The sequence below is a fragment of the Engystomops pustulosus genome, chromosome 2 (assembly GCF_040894005.1).
Source record: "Engystomops pustulosus chromosome 2, aEngPut4.maternal, whole genome shotgun sequence".
NCBI lineage: Eukaryota > Metazoa > Chordata > Amphibia > Anura > Leptodactylidae > Engystomops > Engystomops pustulosus.
This window is the reverse complement of record NC_092412.1, coordinates 156,363,051-156,382,953: the sequence shown is the minus strand read 5'-3', so window position 1 is coordinate 156,382,953 and position 19,903 is coordinate 156,363,051. Positions and strand designations below refer to the sequence as shown.

At 38.6% G+C, this 19,903-nt stretch overlaps 1 protein-coding gene across 3 annotated transcripts in view; it reads left to right on the top strand.

The window, feature by feature from the left end:
* The window catches only part of CNKSR1 (connector enhancer of kinase suppressor of Ras 1), a 44,350-nt gene extending 30,472 nt beyond the window's left edge, over window positions 1-13,878 (top strand). For all 3 annotated transcript variants that reach the window (XM_072137073.1, XM_072137071.1, XM_072137072.1), the window contains 10 exons: window positions 417-523; window positions 5,534-5,564; window positions 7,126-7,298; window positions 7,869-7,948; window positions 9,515-9,586; window positions 10,848-10,921; window positions 12,055-12,107; window positions 12,194-12,389; window positions 12,494-12,666; window positions 13,222-13,878. In XM_072137073.1, the coding sequence (XP_071993174.1) occupies window positions 417-523; window positions 5,534-5,564; window positions 7,126-7,298; window positions 7,869-7,948; window positions 9,515-9,586; window positions 10,848-10,921; window positions 12,055-12,107; window positions 12,194-12,389; window positions 12,494-12,666; window positions 13,222-13,437 (1,175 nt within the window). In that variant the 3' untranslated portion in view covers window positions 13,438-13,878. The remainder of the gene's footprint in view (window positions 1-416; window positions 524-5,533; window positions 5,565-7,125; window positions 7,299-7,868; window positions 7,949-9,514; window positions 9,587-10,847; window positions 10,922-12,054; window positions 12,108-12,193; window positions 12,390-12,493; window positions 12,667-13,221) is intronic.
* The last annotated feature ends 6,025 nt before the right edge of the window (window positions 13,879-19,903 follow it).

Genomic DNA, 19,903 nt, shown 5'->3' with positions numbered 1-19,903 from the left:
AGTGAAGGAATAAAAGTCTTTCTCCAGTTATGAGGGTCCATCACTCCTCATCAATTCCTGATAAATTGCTGTACACCACCACAAATACACAATAGATCAATTGTAGCCAATGTTTTACATATATTTATTCTGATCCTTATACTCCATCCCCACTTCATAGATTGTGAGCAGCAAACTGTCATCATTAATCATCTCAATGAAAAAAAAAATCGGACTAAGGCACTCTTGAGACTATTAGAATAGTCACAGGAGACTTGCTCTATTAATTTAAAGATTCTTTTACAGTGCATATGAAAACGGTGTTTCCCACCATTTGCAGATCCAGCTCATTCTTTAAGTGATGAAGTGATGGGTTTTAAACAAAACTGTTTATAATAATTCAGTAAACTTTGTCATGTTTTTTTCTGTTCTTCAAGAATCTTTTAAGAAATCAGAGACTACATCTAATAGCCCTAAAAGTCACCAAGTCGATAAGAAGTTGGGAAAATTGCCAAGTACTGGTCAGCCAAGCAATGATAAAAGGGTATGAGAGATTTTTATTGTGATATTCCTAATTTCCCTAGTAAGTAGACTGTTAGAATTTTGCCCTGTACTGTATTTGGCTATTGCTGTGTCATTTTCCTGTTGCCTCCACAATGGCACTTGACAGGAGAGATTCCCTGCCTTCTGGGGAAGGAAGCAACTTGGAACACTTGCGAGGGGGTGATCTTGGAGATCTCTGTGGTGCTGTCTACATTGCTGGATCCTGTGACATGTGCTAAGTGCACTAATAGTATGTCTGTCTCTAGTGACCAAGAGACTTGCAAAGCCGTGGAAACTGGTTCTCCCAGACTCTCTCCTCTGACTATTCCGGTTTAGTCTACTTGGCTTGCTGTAGTTACTACTATAAAAGCCTTTTTATATATATATATATATATATATATCTTATAGGAGGCTAGAGAGTAGCTAGACAGTTCTCTGTTACCCTTGGTCATGCTTCTGCTATAATATAAAAAAATAATTCTGCAGTCTTTTATTTCTTTTACACTATAATAATGAAAGAATGATATGGAGGTGGGAAAAAGTGCAAAACGGGCTGTGATCAAATACTTATTTCCCCTGCTGCATAGGGAGGTTTCTACTTTTCTTCCACGGCCATGTTGCTGCTGCTTCTTTCCAGCACTGGCCACGTAACATGGTGGTTGTGCAGTGACGTGAAGCAGTGGGAAGATGCCAGCACGTGTCTTGTGTCCTAAAGAAGGAGCAATGTGCTTTATATCAGGAGTTCCACTGTCGGGAAGCGAAAGACTATTGATTTTTATCACTGTCTTCAGAGGTTTAGTATTTGAGCATCCTGTTATGACCATATCAAGTACCAAAAGTACTAAGATCAAAGCAATAAAAAGAGGGGACCCACTTTTTTTTCAGCAGTTAACTGCTGCATGTCTCCCTCATACAGGCCCTGTCACAGTGCAACTCTCTGCAACCTGTCGTGTGCCCATACTGCATTTTACCACCACATTTACCTTTAACCTATTCCCGTTCTGGGTCCCCCACTCTTCGGAGTAGGCTGCGATCACTGATATTTAACCCGTTAAATGCTGTGGTCAGCCTGACCGCGGTATTTAACTTACCTTTAAGAGCCCAGGACTGCCTGCCCGCAGTGCCTGTGAGATGGCATCTATGACGCCACATGCATAGGCTGAAACATCTAATACCGTTCAATACATAAGTATTGCAGAGTATTATCATGAATAAACAATCAGATGATTGCTTGTTCATGTCCAATGGTGGAAGTAATGTGTAAAAAGTGTAAAAAAAAAAATTTTATTCAATAAAAAAATAAATTAATCAATAAAAATGTCCATAAGCCCCATAACATATAAAGAGACATATAATGCACAAAAAAAGTCTTGATTATAACACAAACCCCACATATATAGTATCACCACGTCTGTATAAAACCCATAGAATAAAAGTAAATAATTATTGAACACGCACGATAAACGCCGTAAAAAAAAAACCTGTTGAAAACCCACCAAAAATTATGATTTTTTTTTTCCCTATTTAATCCCACAAAAAATGAAATAAAAAGTGATCAATAAACATATGTACTCCAGAATGCTACTGGTGCAAAGTACAACATGTCCCCCAAAAAACAAACCATGAAACAGCTATGTAGCCAAAAAAGTCATGATGTATTGCCACTTGGAAGACGGCGATGCAAAAATAATAGATTTTTCCCCACATAGGATTTTATTTGGCAAATTTTGTAAAACGTAAGAAAATGTATTCAAGTATGGTATCCCCGTAGTCATATCGACCCATAGAATAAAGATAACATGATTAATAGGCTATAAGGTGAACACGAAAAAAAAGTAAAAAATCCAGTACAGAATTGATGCTTTTCTACTTTACTCTACTCCTAAATATCCTAAATTTAGGAGTAGAGTTCCTAAAGTTCCTAAATTTTCAACAATAGGAGGGTCTCTATGCTCTGGAGAAATTGCATAACAAATTTTATCTTTTGGAAATGTGTAAATTTTAGGGATAAGTGAACGTATAACCGACAACATTTGACCATTCTAAATTTGATCTCCATTTTGATTTAATTACAACTCAACGGGTTAATAATCTTCCTTAAAGCTGTTACTGATAGTTTGAGGCGTGCAAATTTAAAAATGGGTTGATTTTATAGGGGTTTTTAATGCTAAATATTTAACATTTCATTCAAAAACCGTATTTATCCCCAAAATAGTCAATTCTGAAATTACGGGAAATCGATATTCTTCAAATGTAAATATCCATTTGCTGAAGAGGATGCATCTCCCTGGAACAAGGTTCCAAAAGTGTACTTCTGTTTGAGGATGCAGTTCTACTAAAGAATCTGATGGGCAAACGATATTCACTCATGAAGAGAACTTTACTTTCTCGTAGTTGTTTTCAAACACCTAGCATTGCAGATTCTTAAATGCCAAAATGAATGGGAATGTGATTAGAACAGCTCATAGCTGGAACTCGTATGAGAAGAAATTTTGTCTTCGCTACCTCTGGCTACAAATTTATATTGCTGATTCTTCTGCAAAATATGGTGAGATTTCCTTGGAGCTTCTGCATTATGAAACACAGCTGGAAGCTAGAAGGAACAGGTCTTGTGACACAGGTTCTAAGAATAAGCTTATTGTAGTACCTTTAAAGGGTGACAGATTGTTTTTGTGTCAGAGCTGGATGATTTTCTAGAAGGGCTTATGAAAAGAGATTTCTCCAAGAAACAAAGTTCAACAACCAAAGAAAGGCCTTCAAAGCCAAGAAATGCCAACCCTTTAGAGGAAGAAACAAAAGCAAAATTCCCAGTTATACCAATCTTCCAGTGGGGGCATGCTGAATAAACCACATCCTCTCCCTGTTTTTTAGCATTCTGGTTCGCTTCCTCGAAAGACTTATTTTTGCATTTATCGAGATCAGAAGGAAAAGCAATTGTTGGAAGAAGAAAATATATCTCAACAAAAATTTCACAGGATCAGCTGCAGAAATGATTTTACTCCCCTATGTTTCTCTTCAAGAAACCAAATGGTTTACACCTTATGAATCTGAAAAGGCTGAACAGGTTTCTTTTACAAGAAATTCAAAATGGAGACTGTGAAGACTCTACTTCAAACTTACTGACTCAGGATGCATACAGTAAATGGAAACCGTAGAATCTGAAAGATGCATGCTACTATTTTCCGAGTCATCCTATTTCCTCATCTTCAGGTTGTGGTATTTCTAAAGTGTTCACTTGCTCTCCTTCAGTTCAAGTATTTTCAGTCTGTCAGCAACCCATATAATCTTCACAAAGGTAGTGGTGGAAGTGGTGGTATATCTTCACCTGAATCACATCTAGATAATACCATATTTAGATGACTTTCTAGGATGGAAAATAAACGGAGGTCAGATCTTCCACCCTCAACAGAAAAGTGTTTCCTAGGTGTCCTTCTGGTTTCCCAGAGAATGATGTCCTTTTTACTGGAATACAAAGTGTCCTCAATCCCTTAGAGAATGTACTCCTTAAAAATTCTCCAGTCTCAATAAAGGATATAATGGATATATACATGATATGACATTCTTTGTTGTGACTTCTACCATACCATTGGTCCTATGGGTTCAGATACATACAAGAAACCTTCAGAAAAGACTTCCATCTGGAAGACCAGGGACACAGAGGTGACGGAGCTTAGATACCAATTCTGGTAAAGAGATCTCTAAATTGGTGGTTTTTAAAAGAAAGGTGGACATTTATTTGGTCTGGCCTTCTATGGCAGAATTTGTGGATGGGGGGTAGCGGGCCAGCAGAGGGCATTGCTGCTAGTGAGAGTTTGCATGCTCCACATTTTTCTATGACAGGTAGAACCTGGCGTAGAAATATACACTGCACTGCCCATCTGGCAGCTTTCCCTGGTTGTATCCGGACTTCATCATGTTCTAGCTGTTGTTGGAGAGCTCACTCAGTTTTCCTTTACTCAGAGTCTTTGGGATCAAGCTATGGCAAAAATCCTTTTCACATGCAAGGGAACTTTCTGTGGTATGGGAATCTTTATAGTTCTTTAGTGCTCAGATACAAGGAAAACACATTCGGATAACACAAAGGTTGTTTACCTCAATAGGCAAGGAAGGGGGAAGTTGGAAATTGGCTTCTGACGTCAGGGAACCTGGGTGTGAAAAAAGCAGAGCTTTGTTCTCCCCTATCTGCCCGGCCAGGAGCAGGGGAGCATACATACATTATAATTCAGCAATGCTGAACTGGCTCACTGATTGTAGCATCTGCTTATTGGCGGGCGCAACCATGCTGCCATGAACACAGAGCGGATGACATATGTTAGCAGGTGGAGCAGAGAGGTGCTGTAGACCGGAGCCCCTCCAGATCATTTGAATATTTTCATAAAGTCTTTTTTTTTTTTTTCTAAAGAATAAGGCTTGCTGGAGATGACAAAAGTGACGTAGGTGATAATTCGGTACGAAAGTATGGTCTGCAGCTGCCCCACCCTAAATGTTATTTTTCTGTTTATCCTCTGATAACATTGATGTTATGGAGGTGAGGGGGAAATATGAGTATTGCTCTTACTGGAAAAGTAACATCATGGGGTTTTTCCCATCCCTCGTTTTTTCATCTTTAGAATATTTGAATAATGGTTTATAGTACAATTTTTTTTACTGGTATTCTGATATTCCTGAGGTTGTAGGGGAGGGTTGCTCTTAAAGTGTTCCTGGCCTTGGGTGGCATCAGTGCTGTTGTGGAGGTTTATGGAAAATCAATAATCCATAAATGCATAATCCACAAGTGCAGCCACTCCTTTACTTAGGGCAGTTGCATTACAGATGGGAGTTCAACCTCTGACATCCACTCTTATGGAACTTGTAGAGGTGAAAAAGTGTTAAAAATGAATAATACATTATAACATTGTGGTCAGTCCATATTACAATTTTATTTTCTAAGCTCATCTGGAAAGATTGGTAATGTATTTTTTTGTAACTGTTGAATACAATTTTACTTATACTGTTCTCATATTCATTGTAGGCTTTAGGTGCCACTCCAAAAAGTCAGAAAGGTAATTATACCAATATCTCTTGTGCTGAGACCATGTTTGAAATCCAGTAAATATGTATTGCCTCTTTTATTAAAGAGGGGGGCGTCCACAAGCTTGCAGCTATATGTATATCCCCCTAGAGTAAATATGGCCTCGCAGAGTGGCACCATAACGCTTCGTACACAGGAAAAAGATAGGACATGTCCCATCTTTCCCTGTGTTATGGGCTGTGTGCAGGGTCACCCCTCCTCCTCTCCATCGCGGCTGACTTATACCCGCCCAGCAGAGTTTGTGCTGGTGTCTCTTATTGGGTTACAATCGCATCTGGCATGTTGATTTAAAAATTGCCTTTGTCATGCAAGGTATTGTTGAAGAAATGAGTGTAATTATTCAGATACATGATAAAGGTACTTTTGAAAGCAACATGCCAGAGGCAAATGGAATCTATCAGAAAAAATTGCAACTTCCAGTTAACAAGTTCCCTTTAAAGGACATATACCACCAGAATCGAGGATTGTAAACTAAGCACACTGACCTACAGAAGTGTGCCCCCTCAAGTGAATTCCACTCTTCTTTAAACTTATTATCCCTTTGTTTTTTAAGAAAAAAGGCTTTGAAAAAAACATGCAAATTAGCCCGAGGGGCTCCAGGCTCCATTAACACCTATGTAGCCTGAAGCCCCTCTGATTAATTTGCATAATTTTAAAAAGACTTTCTTTTGTAAAAAAAAAAAAAACAGGGCATACACAGCTATAAAAAGAGCAGATCCTGCCAGAGGGGCACACATCAGTATGTCAGTGGTCTTGGTTTACAATCCTTCATCCTGGTGGTAGATTTCCTTTAAAGAGGACCTGTCAGCCTAAATTATGCCCCCATTCAAACATAGTCACCTAATCCACTCCCCAGCACCTTTCTATTGATGTTAAATTTATCCTCCTTTCTTCAGGAAAAGATTAGGAAAATGTACCTTAATTTTCTGACCTCTACCAAATGCGGTCGGGTGTATTCATAAGGGGGCATGCCGGCACTCCTCTATGATTTGCAGCCACCACCCCCTGGGTTCCAGTTCTCATGCTTGCTGTTTCCATAGGATTTATTCTGGCAAACACATTTGTTCTGTGAAATAAATACTGTGTGGTGACCATATTTTGTGGAAATCAAACCTAAGTATTATAGTTATCTATAAAACGTATTTTACATGGTCCCTTCAGCCCGCAGGACTATCTTTATTCTGTGCAGATGTTTTCCAAGAAGAGGTGATCAAAAAGTTCCTCTGAATAAGTCCTAATCCCATTTTTATTAACTACAGTATAGGGTAAAGTAAACATAATATGCAGAAGTGGGGGTAACCAAGTAAAGTACTTTTTAAACTGCTATTGTATTTTGGGCTGGCAAGATTTATTTGCCTGGGCTGCTTTTTATCCCCCAGCTTGGTTAAATTATAACTGATTTACCAGCGAAGTGCTGGTGATACAATGGCTGAAGCCTTCTGTTTGTGGCATCCCGAGGCAGACAGAACTGCTGCAGTTCAGTATGGTTTGTTTATATTGACTGTTATAAATGTGTGCCTCTTGAAACCTAGGAACAGTTACCAAACTAAGTCGTAGACGAGTGTCCTGCAAGGAGTTGGGTAGTCCAGATTGCGATGGATGGCTATGGCAGAGAAAAGAAGTTGCGAGCTTCATGTCTCAAAAGTGGAAACGTTGCTGGTGTGTTCTTAAGAAAGACCGACTGTACTGGTACAGCTCACCACAGGTATGTATGTTGTTAAACATACAACTTCCTCTGTAACTTTAGAGGTTTGTCAACCAAGGTTTTAGACAGTTTACAGACACTTTTACAGCTAATATGACAAAGGAGTCTGGCCTATATAAAGGGGGCATGGATTTGAGCCAGAAAATAATGCTAATGGACTCGAATTTTGGAGCAGCTTTCTGGTGTAAACTTAGCCAAGTAATTGGAAGTGCAAAGTACGACAGTCTTAAGCTACACAAGATTTATCACCCACATCAGAAACTGTGATAAATTTTTATAAATCTTCCCAATTGAGTTTCCATATAGAAGCCCCAAAATCTTGTTGCATCATGATATTTATTTATTTTTTTTTAGGTCTAAAGAATCACTTATTTATTAGTTGCCTTACTATTAGTTTTACAGAAAGAAATGGGAAATTTTGCATTTCAAATGACGACTAAACCCTGAAATGTTCATTGGGGAGAATGATGTTCTTGTGACTTGCTTTCACAGAGTTAGTTTTCCAACCACAAAATCTCATAGATTGTAGAGACATCTACCTAAAAGGTTTTATACTTTTTTTTCCCTTAGGATGAAAAGGCTATGGGACTGTTAAATATTTCTTCATATAGTTTAGAAAGCCCTCGGGAGGCAAAACCCAAAAAGAAGTAGTAAGTACTTACAATGTGTGTATTTATTTGATTCCCCAGTTTTGTACAAAATAGGGAAGTTACAAAAGTTGAATTGAAGTTGGAACTGTATGTTTTATAAGTGTAACTCCAACCAAAATGTTTTGGTTGTCATAAGAGCAAGGATTAACAATGAAGCTTCATTGCAGACACAATTGATAACTCATGCAGCTGATCATTGTGGCATGGGGTTAGAGTACAGTAAATTAAATGGGCAATACCAAAGCGCTTTCTAAGGATGTCAGGGACAAGGTCATATACTTGTACAAGGCTTAAATGGGCTACAAAATTAACGCTCTGGGTGAGGAGACAAAGGAAGAAATACAAAATGACTGTCAATTGACACCGATCTGGGGCACCATGTAAAATCTCACCTTGTGGTGTATCCTTGATCATTAGGAAGGTGAGCCTAAAACTACATGGGGGAACTTGTTAATGTTCCCAAGAAAACCACCGATACTACATTACGTCAAAAGGGTTTAAAATCCTATAGTGTGCGCAAGGTCACCCTGCTCCAGAAGGCACATGAGTGATTCTGTAAGTGATCAGGATTTTGTGGTTAGATGAGACAAAAATTGAGCTCTTTGGCTCTTTGCGCCGATGCAAGGCTTTTGTTGGCACAGCCGCACGAAGCGGGCTGCATGCTACCCAGTACCTGTGTTCTACGGTATCTCATGCACTCTGGAGGCGTGGATAATTAGGTTAATAGGAGAGTCACAGACACAACTGTGCCAGAGCCTCATTACCATAATTTTGTAATGTGTTTTTTTTTTTGCTGAAAACACCCTGTTCAGAGAATAACAAGATATGATCCTGCATCACTATCGCTACATCATTTTGAAGTTATGTTTAATTTCAAAGGAAATCTACCATTTGATATTATGCCTTTTTAACAATAGACTGTACATGCATTTGTCAGTGGGCAAACTAATAATAATAATTTTCTTCACTGTGTATATATTCCTGGGATAGTAGATAACTGCTCTTATATATTTTGCATCACAAATAACTGAAATACGGAACTTTTATAGATGCTGTACTCATTCCAGCTATACATTCAAGAAGGCTCCCGTAGTCTTGACCACAATGGCACAAAAAATATTTGCAAGCCGTTAAAGCATAAAAACAGTTTACATTTATTTTCATACATCAATAAAACAAGGTGTTATACATCGCCACACTTCTTTTAGTTCAACGTCCATATTACATAACGTATTATGAGTTTAGCGTCCCACTGTCCATATGGTTAGACGGAGTGAACAGGTGTTTCGGAGGTGGATCCTCCTTCAGGCATTCGCAGTACAGGCAAATGTACGTATATATATATAGGAATCTTAATCGTTCTTCCTTCCAACTCTTCGTTAATCACAATTACTATCCTGTGCATTTTAAAACATGTATGTAAGAAAGTATGGGTCAGTTGTGCATAAGGAACACACACAGACACACACCAGCAGGAGGAAAGAGAAGTTGCATGAATGGGATCCTGTTCTTAACTATGGGTAGTTCATGAATATATTAGATCAATGATTTATATTTTTGTTTCAGTGAATTTCAACTCTCCCACCCGACATACAAGCCATTTGTGTTTGCTGCAGACAATCTGACTGACATGCAAAAGTAAGTGTATAAACCATTAACCTCCAGTGCCATTTCTCATCAGGTTGGCATCCTCTATAACAAGGAAACTTTTTAATGTACCACATCATACATATAATAAATCGCTTCTAGGATTCTTGTTTCTAGTATATTTTGCTGAACTAAATATCACAGATGTATGTTGCAAAATGCAACACATTATGAGCTTTACACCTTGTGAGGCTAGTTGAGTGAACCCTTTAAATGTTACACAAATGTCTGCAGATACAAGGGAGTCTGTGGAAGTCATTCGGTACCGCATGTAACAGAAACCTGGTATTGAATCGTTCTGGCTTTGAAATCGTATAAGTACCGAGAGTTTGATGCAACATGCAACCTTAGTCCAAAAATGCCCAATCAAATGATAAAAACGGTTATTCCCAGCAGTGAAACCCATAATGGAAAATAGTGTCAAAAAGGTCAGAATCGACATTTTTCTGACAGTTTTCCTTTAACCCTTTTTCGACTTGTGCCACACTAGTACGACGAAAGCCGGTTCCCGGTGCATGGAGAGGGCTTGCAGGCTCTCCATAGCCAGTAAGTCTTTGCTGCATCGCGGGTGTTTTCCCAACGTTCGCTGCCGGCAATGGTCTTGTCGTGGATTGTCGCTCCATCAGGGAGCGGCGATCCATTGCCATGGTAACCTCGGGTCTTCCAAAGACCCAAGGCTACTTCCTTTTAACTCATTCATTACAATGTGCTATCAGCACATTGTAATGAATGAGGAGGAAAATCCCCATATACAGCAATACTGTAGTATGGCAGTATATGATAGGATCGATCAGAAAACCTAGGGTCTGAAAAATAGTCAAAATAAAAATTTTAAAAATTTTAAAAAATATATAAATAGTAAAAATCATAAAAACATTAGGCATCGGCACGTCTGAAAATGGCCGACCTTTGAATCTTTTACATCCTGCCAACACTTCCCATGATCTCATTAGAAACATGAAGTTATGCAGGACCACAGACTGATGGAGGGGGACTGATGCTTAACAGGGCAGACCCTCTGTAAACCATATATTTTATGCAGGACACATCTACTTACTCAGACCTGCACAGGCACAAGGCTCTGCATGATGTAGGTAATAAAAGTAACAGGCAAAGATTTCCAACATTTCGAACAAGAACTAATGATTTATAAAGAAAAACAAAATATTAGCGGGACCTCGCATATCTTTCTTGTTAAGTAGTGTTTTTATTTTCCATGGATATGCCTGTGATTCTCTTTCTCATTATACAGGTGGGTGACTTTCCTCTTAAAAACCCTGCAGAAGTATAAAGTTCCATCAAATAGTGGTCATTCACGTGAGGAAGGTATTTAGGTCTCTATTATGATTTTTTAATTTATTTTATATTTATTTACATTTTGTGTTTTCAAATTAAACTTGTTCTTTGCTATGCTCTGGGTCCCATGATCCTCCCAACACCGTAGGACAGGAGTGGGACAGACCAATACCATGTCTGTAGACTCCTCCAGGGGAAATTTGCCCTTTGTCGGGTATTCTCCTAATTAAACAAAAAACTGGTATTAAATAAACAGGCAAAAAAAATGTATGAAAAAAGTGCACACTTTGGAGAATGGCTACATTCACAGCTTGTGCTTTCCCATTATTCATAAGATTAAAGATGTATGACAAACTAGTAAATTGCAACTCCTATCTACAGCAGTTGGATGTAGAATTGAGTGCATCCTCACTGTGGTTCAGGGGCGATGAAGTATGCCATAGGAAGTGTTGATCTTGTTAAATATCCCACTTAAGGCACAAAACCACGATTATTATACAGTGTTATTCTTTATGATGCACGAATCTGCCAAAAATAAAGTGTGGAGACAGCACTTGGAAAATGTAGTGTCAGTTTTATTCCAGAAAGAAGTGTTTGGCCCTTTTGTCAAGCAAATGCATATACTGAAACAGTGAGCTTATTAGCCACATAGGATATGATATCGTAGAGCATGTGACAAGAATCGGTCTAACTAAAGCACATCTGGATTTGTGCATAATCAAATAAAATATATGTATAACATAAATCCACCACAATGAACCCCAGAATCCTGTGTAAAAAAATTAGAATATAGATACCTATTTTGTGTGTAGTGGCCAGGGGAACCTGTATAGTGGACACAGCACCCAAAAATTCTTAAATGTTAATGGATATACTGTTGCTGGTATATGTGCCATGGTTTTAATCGCCATTGGGGCACAAGAACTGCGCCTGATCTGTGCGTGTGGTTCTTATTCTAGCTATACAACAACCCCATATATGGGAATTTATTACATGATTATATACAATTTTATATAAATTATGGAATTTTTAAATACAAACCCTCTGTGAGAGTTGTTTAAACCATGTGGTGTACAATTATTGACCTAGTTTAATATTGTGTTTTTCTGAGTTCAGTAAAAGTATTTATCGGCCTATATAATAATCCGTACCTCCTTCCCTAGACTGTTACAGTGAGACAGAAGCTGAAGATGATGAACAAACCAAAACAAATGTGGTAAGTGTTTTATTCTAAAAATATATATTATAAATAATATCAACCCACAATTTTGTAAATTATGCTTTTTCCCCAACCATGTTTAGATAAAAAATACCTTGGTAGAGTCACCTTCTAGCAATATTCCTGGATCAAAGCCTCCACTTGCTTGTGAAGAGACAGGGGCTCTTGAAGGGTCCCCAAAATCTGTTGATGCCTCATCACCTATAAAAAACATATCTGAAGAAATGTTAGCACATACTTGTGAAGAAGGGGCAGAAGGAGGACCTTTGCCAAAATCAAGTAAAGTCCACTTTATTTATATAACCCGTATTGACTACACTTTTCCTTTACATGTTTTACATGGTTTGGACCTGTGTGACCTGGTTTCTGTATTATTTTTACAGTTGATGATCTAGAAATGATGATGACTTGCCTGAAACAAGGAGGTGTTTCCCTCATTGGTAAAAAGACTGCAATGACACGGGATGAATATAGGAAATCCTTTAAAAACCGCAACAAAAATCCAGACATAAATCATAAAGCACACGCTTTACGTGTTCTCCAAAGCACACTGAAGGTGAGTGGGGAATACACAACATTTGATGGGTCACATTTTACAATGCATTGCTTGACCAGGCCCAAAAAAACCTTTTGAATGGGTTGCTCAATAAATAGAAATTTGACAATGAAATGAAATAAACCAAACATGCCAGTTTTCTCACATGCTGCTTTTTACTCCACACACTGGTCTTTGGTACTGCTGTTGCTGTAAATGGGTGCAGGTTTGACATTCTCAAATTCACCAAGTCACCATTACAGTAGGTCACTGGCCTCAGCTATTCAGCATTCATGTTCCAGTGACTGGAAGTATATTGACCTGATGTTTTTAGAACGGTCCATGCTGAAGTTAAAAATAACCTCCAGCTGTAGGACTAGAGTGATGTAGAAGAAGTGTTGGGGAACAAAACTGGTGTCTCTTGTTATCTCATCACTTACTATTACTTTATCGCTTACTAGTACTGTGCAATTTTTTCCCCCAAACTGTGGCCTAATTTCCTGTGATCTGTAGACTTTTTTTTTTTTTTTATTGCGGAGAACCCCTTAAATTCAATTATTTTTCTCTTTCCTACAGGCAAAGATTTTGGAGTTGCAGTCATTGAACCAAGTCTTGGAAAATCCAAACCTAAACTCTGCTGCTTTTCAGAAATGGAAAAACGAACATGAACATCTTTATGGCAGTCTTGGAAAGAGTCCTCTGGCACAGCATGTTGTTGCTGGTAACATGTATCAAGAGAAAAAGAATTCTAAAAGTAACAATGACGGCAGAGAGAGTGAAGAAAGTGACTAGATATTGCCTACGATGGCAGCCAATACTGTCTGGCTATGTTCTTTGTTTGTGACGTTTATTGCTACACTACTTGGCAGTTCTTTGAGATGGTAATTTTAGCCACATTATTGTGTATAATCTTGATCTATCAGTGCCTCATTTTTTTACTGAATTAACTTTGTCTAAAAGTATCTTTCATGAAAGAATATTTTGAATAATACAGTCATTGGGTACAACTGGGTGTTACCATGTCACAAAACATTTTCATTATGATTAATTTATTTATAACATAAAATAATATCAAGCTGCTGCACTTATATAATCAAGAAAATACAAAGCCAGTGTTTATATTAATAGATTGCTTCAAACATTTTTCCCCACTTAACTAAAACAATGATTATTTTAAAGAAACTGGAATGCATTATATTAAATATATTATTAAAATAGTCATGTTTTCTATGCTTTATGGTGTATCTTTTACTAGACATTGGCATGTGTTACCAATCCACAAATACTTGTACATACAAACACTTGACTTGTACTTTCTGCATGTTGTTCCTGGGCTGGCACTGTTGTCTGATATTGCAGTTTATTCTGTTGGTAGAAGCACAGTTTCTAGAATAAAATATTGTTTTGTATATATATCTTGTAAACTAAACTATGACATATTAGTTCAAAGCAAAAATACAATGGTCTGGTCTACCAGGGATTTATTTACCAGAAACCTTTCATATAGCTACGGTTTTATGGAGAATATTATATTACAGGCGGTCCCCTACTTAAGAACACTCGACTTACATACGACCCATAGTTACAAACGGACCTCCAGATATTGGTAATTTACTGTACTTTAGTCCCAGGCTACAATAATCAGCTGAAACAGTTATCAAATGTGTCTGTAATGAAGCTTTATTGTTAATATTGATTATTATGACAACCCAACATTTTTAAAATCCAATTGTCACAGAGACCAAAAAAGTCTGTCTGGGATTACAATGATAAAATATACAGTTCCGACTTACATACAAACTCAACTTAAGAACAAACCTACAGACCCTATCTTGTATGTAACCCGGGGACTGCCTGTATATTATGTTCTATATATACTATTATAATATAGTAAAGAGGAATCAAAACACATCATATGCAAGCTTTTTTTGTTATGTAGTTGAATACCATTATATTCCTAGGTTTAGTTGTTTTTCCTTAACCCCTTCACGCTCCGCGGCGGATATATCCGCCACGGAGCGCAGTGACTTAGCGCTCAGTGGCGGATATATCCGCCACGGCTCCTATGCCGGCTCGGCTCTGGATCAGAGCCGAACCGGCATCGGGAAACACGGGGTGCCGGCTGTAACTAATAGCCGGCACCCCAGTGTAACACCCGCGATCGGAGTTGTCTCCGATCGCGGGTGCTTAACCCGTTAGATGCCGCGGTCAGCGCGACCGCGGCATCTAACAAGTATCTGGGGGGTCTTTCCCCCAAGATCGGCCCCCCCGAACCGTTTTCGGGGGGCGCCGATCGTTGCTATAGTAACTCTGGGGTCCGATCTGGACCCCAGAGTTACTAGCAAGAATTGCCAGTAAGATGGCGTCTGTGACGTCATCTTACTGGCAAAGTGCCAGCCTATGCAAGTGCATAGGCTGACACTGATAATACTCTGCAATACATGAGTATTGCAGAATATTATCATGAAGAAGCAATCAGAAGATTGCTTGTTCATATCCCATGGTATAAAAGTGAAAAAGTAAAAAAAAAAGTTATTCAATAAAAAAATAAAGTCATAAATCACTAAAAATGCCCCAAACCCCCAAAACATATAAAGAGACATATAACTCAAAAAAAAAGTCTAAATCATAACACAAACCCCACATATATAGTATCACCGCGTCCGTAACAACCCGTAGAATAAAAGTAAATCATTATTGAACCCCCACGATAAACGCCGTAAAAAAAAACTGTTATAAACCCTCCAAAAATTATGATTTTTACCTTTTCAATCCCACAAAAAATGATATAAAATGCGACCAAAAAACCATATGATACTGGTGCAAAGTACAACATGTCCCGCAAAAAACAAGCCATCAACCAGCTCCGTAGCCAAAAACGTAACAAAGTTATGCCACTTGGAAGATGGCAATACAAAAATTATAGATTTTTCCCCACATTAGGGTTTTGTTTGACAAATTTAGTAAAACGTAAGAAAATATATTCATGTCTGGTATCCCCGTAATCGTATCAACCCATAGAATAAAGATAACATGACTATTAGTCTATACGGTGAACACCAAAAAAAAAAAAAGTCAAAAATCCAGTACAGAATTGATGCTTTTCTACTCCTGCCCTCAAAAAAAGTTCCTAAATTTTCAACAATAGGTGATACCAACCCCAAAATGGTAACAATGGAAAAAGCAAAAAAAATGCCGTCACATGGCCCCAATAACGAAAAAGCGAAAATTTTATAGCCTTCAAAAGGGGCCAATGAGGAAACTAAAATCCTGGCAGCTGCAGCGCCCTCCTTCCCTTCTGCGCCTCGCTGTGCCCCCATAAAACAAGTAACGGCCACATGTGGGAGGTCTTTGTACTCAGGAGAAATTGCAGAACAAATTGTATGGTGGGTTTTCTCTTTTTATATTTTGGAAATGTGTAAATTTTGGTGCTAAATGAACGTATAAGGGAACAATATGACCATTCTAAATTTCACCTCCATTTTGATTAAATTACTATGAAGATCTCAAGGGGTTAACAATCTTCGTAAAAGCTGTTTCTAATAGCTTGAGGGGTGCAGATTTGAAAATGGGTAGATTATATAGGGGGGTTTTGATGCTAAAGATGTAAAATTTCATTCAAAACTGTATTTATCCCCAAAATAGTCAATTCTGAAAATCCGGAAAAGCGATATTCTATTTGTAAGCCGCGTGACGTCAAAATAAATTATCCAGATATTTCAGAAATTATGAAAATGTAAAGTAGACAAATGGGAAATGTTATTCAGCAACTTATTTAGGTGGTAAATCTATCTGCCTGAAAACGCAATGATTTAGAATTTCGAAAATGGCAAATTTTTCAAAAAATTTATCATATTTTCTTTTTTTTGTAAATAAACGCAAAACTTATCTGCCAAAATTTACCACTAAAATGAAGTACAACATGTGGGGAAAAAACAATCTCAGAATCGTTTTGATAAGTAACAGTGTTCAAAAGTTATAACCATATAAAGAGACGCAGGTCAGAATCCAAAAAATCGGGCTGAGCCTTAAGCTGTAAAATGGCTGCGTCCTTAAGGGGTTAATGTACATACCTCGTTGAAAATTTCAAATTGCATCAGCAAGTTTTTTCTAGACAAGGTTTTGTTAAATGTACTGTATCTGAAGGGGCTACACCTGGCATGGTCTTAAATTAATCAAAATATTATAGCTAGGTTTATTTTGCTTTTTAATACCAAATTTAAAAAATAGGAGAATAAGCCCTAGGGTAGTGATGGGCAACCTTTTGAGCTTGGCGTGTCAAAATTCACCAAAAAAAACGAGCATAACTCGGGTGGTGTGTCACCTTTAGAAAAAAAAATATTTTTGTGATATTTGGAGTTTAAATAACAAATATGTATCACTATTTAACTTACCTGCTTAGTATTGACCCATAAAATAAAGATAACATGATTATTATGCTTTACGGTGAACACCAAAAAAGAAAAAGATAAAAATCCAGTACAGAATTGATGCTTTTCTACTCCTGCCCTAAAAAGAAGTTCCTACATTTTCAACAAATAGGAGATACAAACCCCAAAATGGTAACACTGGAAAAAGCATCTCATCGCACAAAAAAAAAATGTAATCACATGGCCCCAATAAGGAAAAAGCTAAAATTTTATAGCCTACAAAACGGGCCAATGAGGAAACTAAAATCCTGGCAGATGCAGGGCGCTCCTTCCCTTCTGCACCTTTCTGTGGGCCCATAAAACAAGTCACGGCCACATGTGGGGGGGTTCTGCACTTGGGAGACATTGCAGAACAAATTGTATGGTGGATTTTCTCTTTATCTTTTGGAAATGTGTAAATTTTAGGCTAAATGAACGTATAACTGACACAATTTGACCACCTCCCCCTAAAGCACAATAACATCCTCTAACGCCCTTGGTTAGAGACAGGTCTGGCAGTGCTCAATTCCTCAATTGAGATCCCCCCCCCCCCCCAAACAAATTACAAAAAAGCAGCGATTTAACTAGTTTTAAGGACATTTGTGTCTTGAGAAGTTCCCTCCCAAAGCATCACAGCCCAGCCAAGCCCGGTAGAGAACTCAGGCTCCAACGACACCTCGGGCCTCTGTTACTCCTTGTGTGCAGATGTTCCTGCGCAGGCACAGCACAGGTCGCCGGGGCTGCGCTGTCTCCACGCTCTGACGTCAGTGTGCGGCCTCCGCAGAGCAGGTTGGGAGAACAGGAGCAGCGCTGTATCACCGCCTGCAGACAACGGCGTGTGTCAGCGAAAATGACTACGCGTGTCAGTGCTGACACGCGTGTGATAGGTTCGCCATCACTGCCCTAGGGTATTGCTATGAACCACTGAGTGTATCCGAGTGTTCTGTGTGTAAAGTGTGTCAACTGGAATGAATGAAATTTTACACTGGCACTATCTCTCAACTTAAAATGGACTTCAGGCAAAAATAGCAAATAATATCAATTCAATATGAAAATGGCAACCTAAGATGTCCTTATTTAGTGTCCTTATAAGTAACATACAGAGTGACAATATTGTAGTATATAATCTCTTGCTTATACTGGAATCACAAACTTTGTGCGACATCCAGTTTCATAACATTTGTTGTATGTACTCACACTACTGAGAATTAGCACGCTATCCTGACTTCCTGCACTCAGTCTTCCTACACTACGCTGCACTACACTACATGCGGCACACTTCCACTGTTTCTCAATTAGGTCAGCTCATAACCATCGTCCCAGTCAGATGATTGCTCAGCCGGAGGTATAGATGCAATGAAAAATAGCAGGCTTCCAAAGTCTTTCGTGACTTGTTATATTGGTCCATAGATACAGGTACGGGTGGGCAATGGCCACTTCAGTAAGGATGCATCAAAAAATAAATTTTCATTCCAGTCAAACCTTTGACTTTTTCTGGCATGTTTGTTCCAAATTATTAATAAAAGAACATAGTGCAGTTTGGAATTATGATCATGTGGATCCCCAATACTGCTAAATGTGTTTCAGAGCTGCTGCTCCTTTATTGGTAGCCTTGAGGATTTCCTTGTGCCCAATCCTTAAATAGAGCTTCCTCTTAAAGTAATATAACTAGAACATTAAAATTATGCCAAAACCTGACCTGGATCCATACAGAAGAGAAACATGATGCATTCCTATTAGGCCCCATGCACACGACCGTATAAAAATAGCCGTGTCTACGGTTGGAATACAGCCTCCTGGATTCCAATGGCAATATAGCCATCCATGTACACAGCCGTATTCTACCGTACCCTTAGTGAGCTGTATAAAATATACAGCATGTCCTATTTTCCAACCTATTTCCTTTCCGTACGGCCCAAAGAAGTCAATGTGAATTTATAAAATACGGGTTAAATATGTGCTGCATATGGCTGTGCATTGTATGCTGCCATATACATGTGCAGAACCAGTGGGAGGTGCATTCTGTCAGCAAGCCAATAGGCAGTCACCCATCGCTTACCAGCCAACGTATTTTATACAGATATGGTACGGATACAGTGCAATACGTTGCCATGCATTCCGTATTTAAGGCCGGAATACAGCCGTATATACAGAACAGAAAATACCATACGGTCGTGTGCATGAGGCTTTACTCTTATATTTTCCATGACATTGATGCTTTTTTTTTTCTGTACTTATGTATAAAATATGCCAGAATACATTGTCCTTCCACATACTTAAATTGTATAGTTATTTTTTCTCAAGTTTACAAATGTGTGTTTATATTTTATCTCACACAATGTGTTAGTCAATTAGAACATTTAATTCCTGAACTCATTATTCCCTTGCAAGTAATTAAAGGACCTCTACCATCAGTTTAGTGAGATACTGATGCTGCTGGGCTTCGTGATCTTGCAAATTCTGCTGTAGTTTCTTACTATTGCTTCATTAGTGCTTACTCTTTGATGTCTTTCACCCTTGGCCTGCTCTCCTCTTATCTCTACTTAATACCAATACCTTTAGCAGGTTAGATAAAGGTTATTGTTGGTATTTCCACTTTGTCCCCCATGCCAGCCCACCTGTAGGATGCCCCTTGACCTCTTATAGGGACAGGAAGAAAAGAATTTAAAAGGTCCCTCCTTCAGCCTCCCTCCACTGTTCTTCCTGTCCCTACATTGGTCAGGAGGAGAGAGGTTCTCACCTTCCAGGTGGTGGTGGTGGGACATAGGCTTTCAGCGAACCTCAGCGGGGCTAGGGTCCAGGTTCACTACGCTCCTTCCTCGATTGGCCCCCACGCTGGTTTTTCTTGA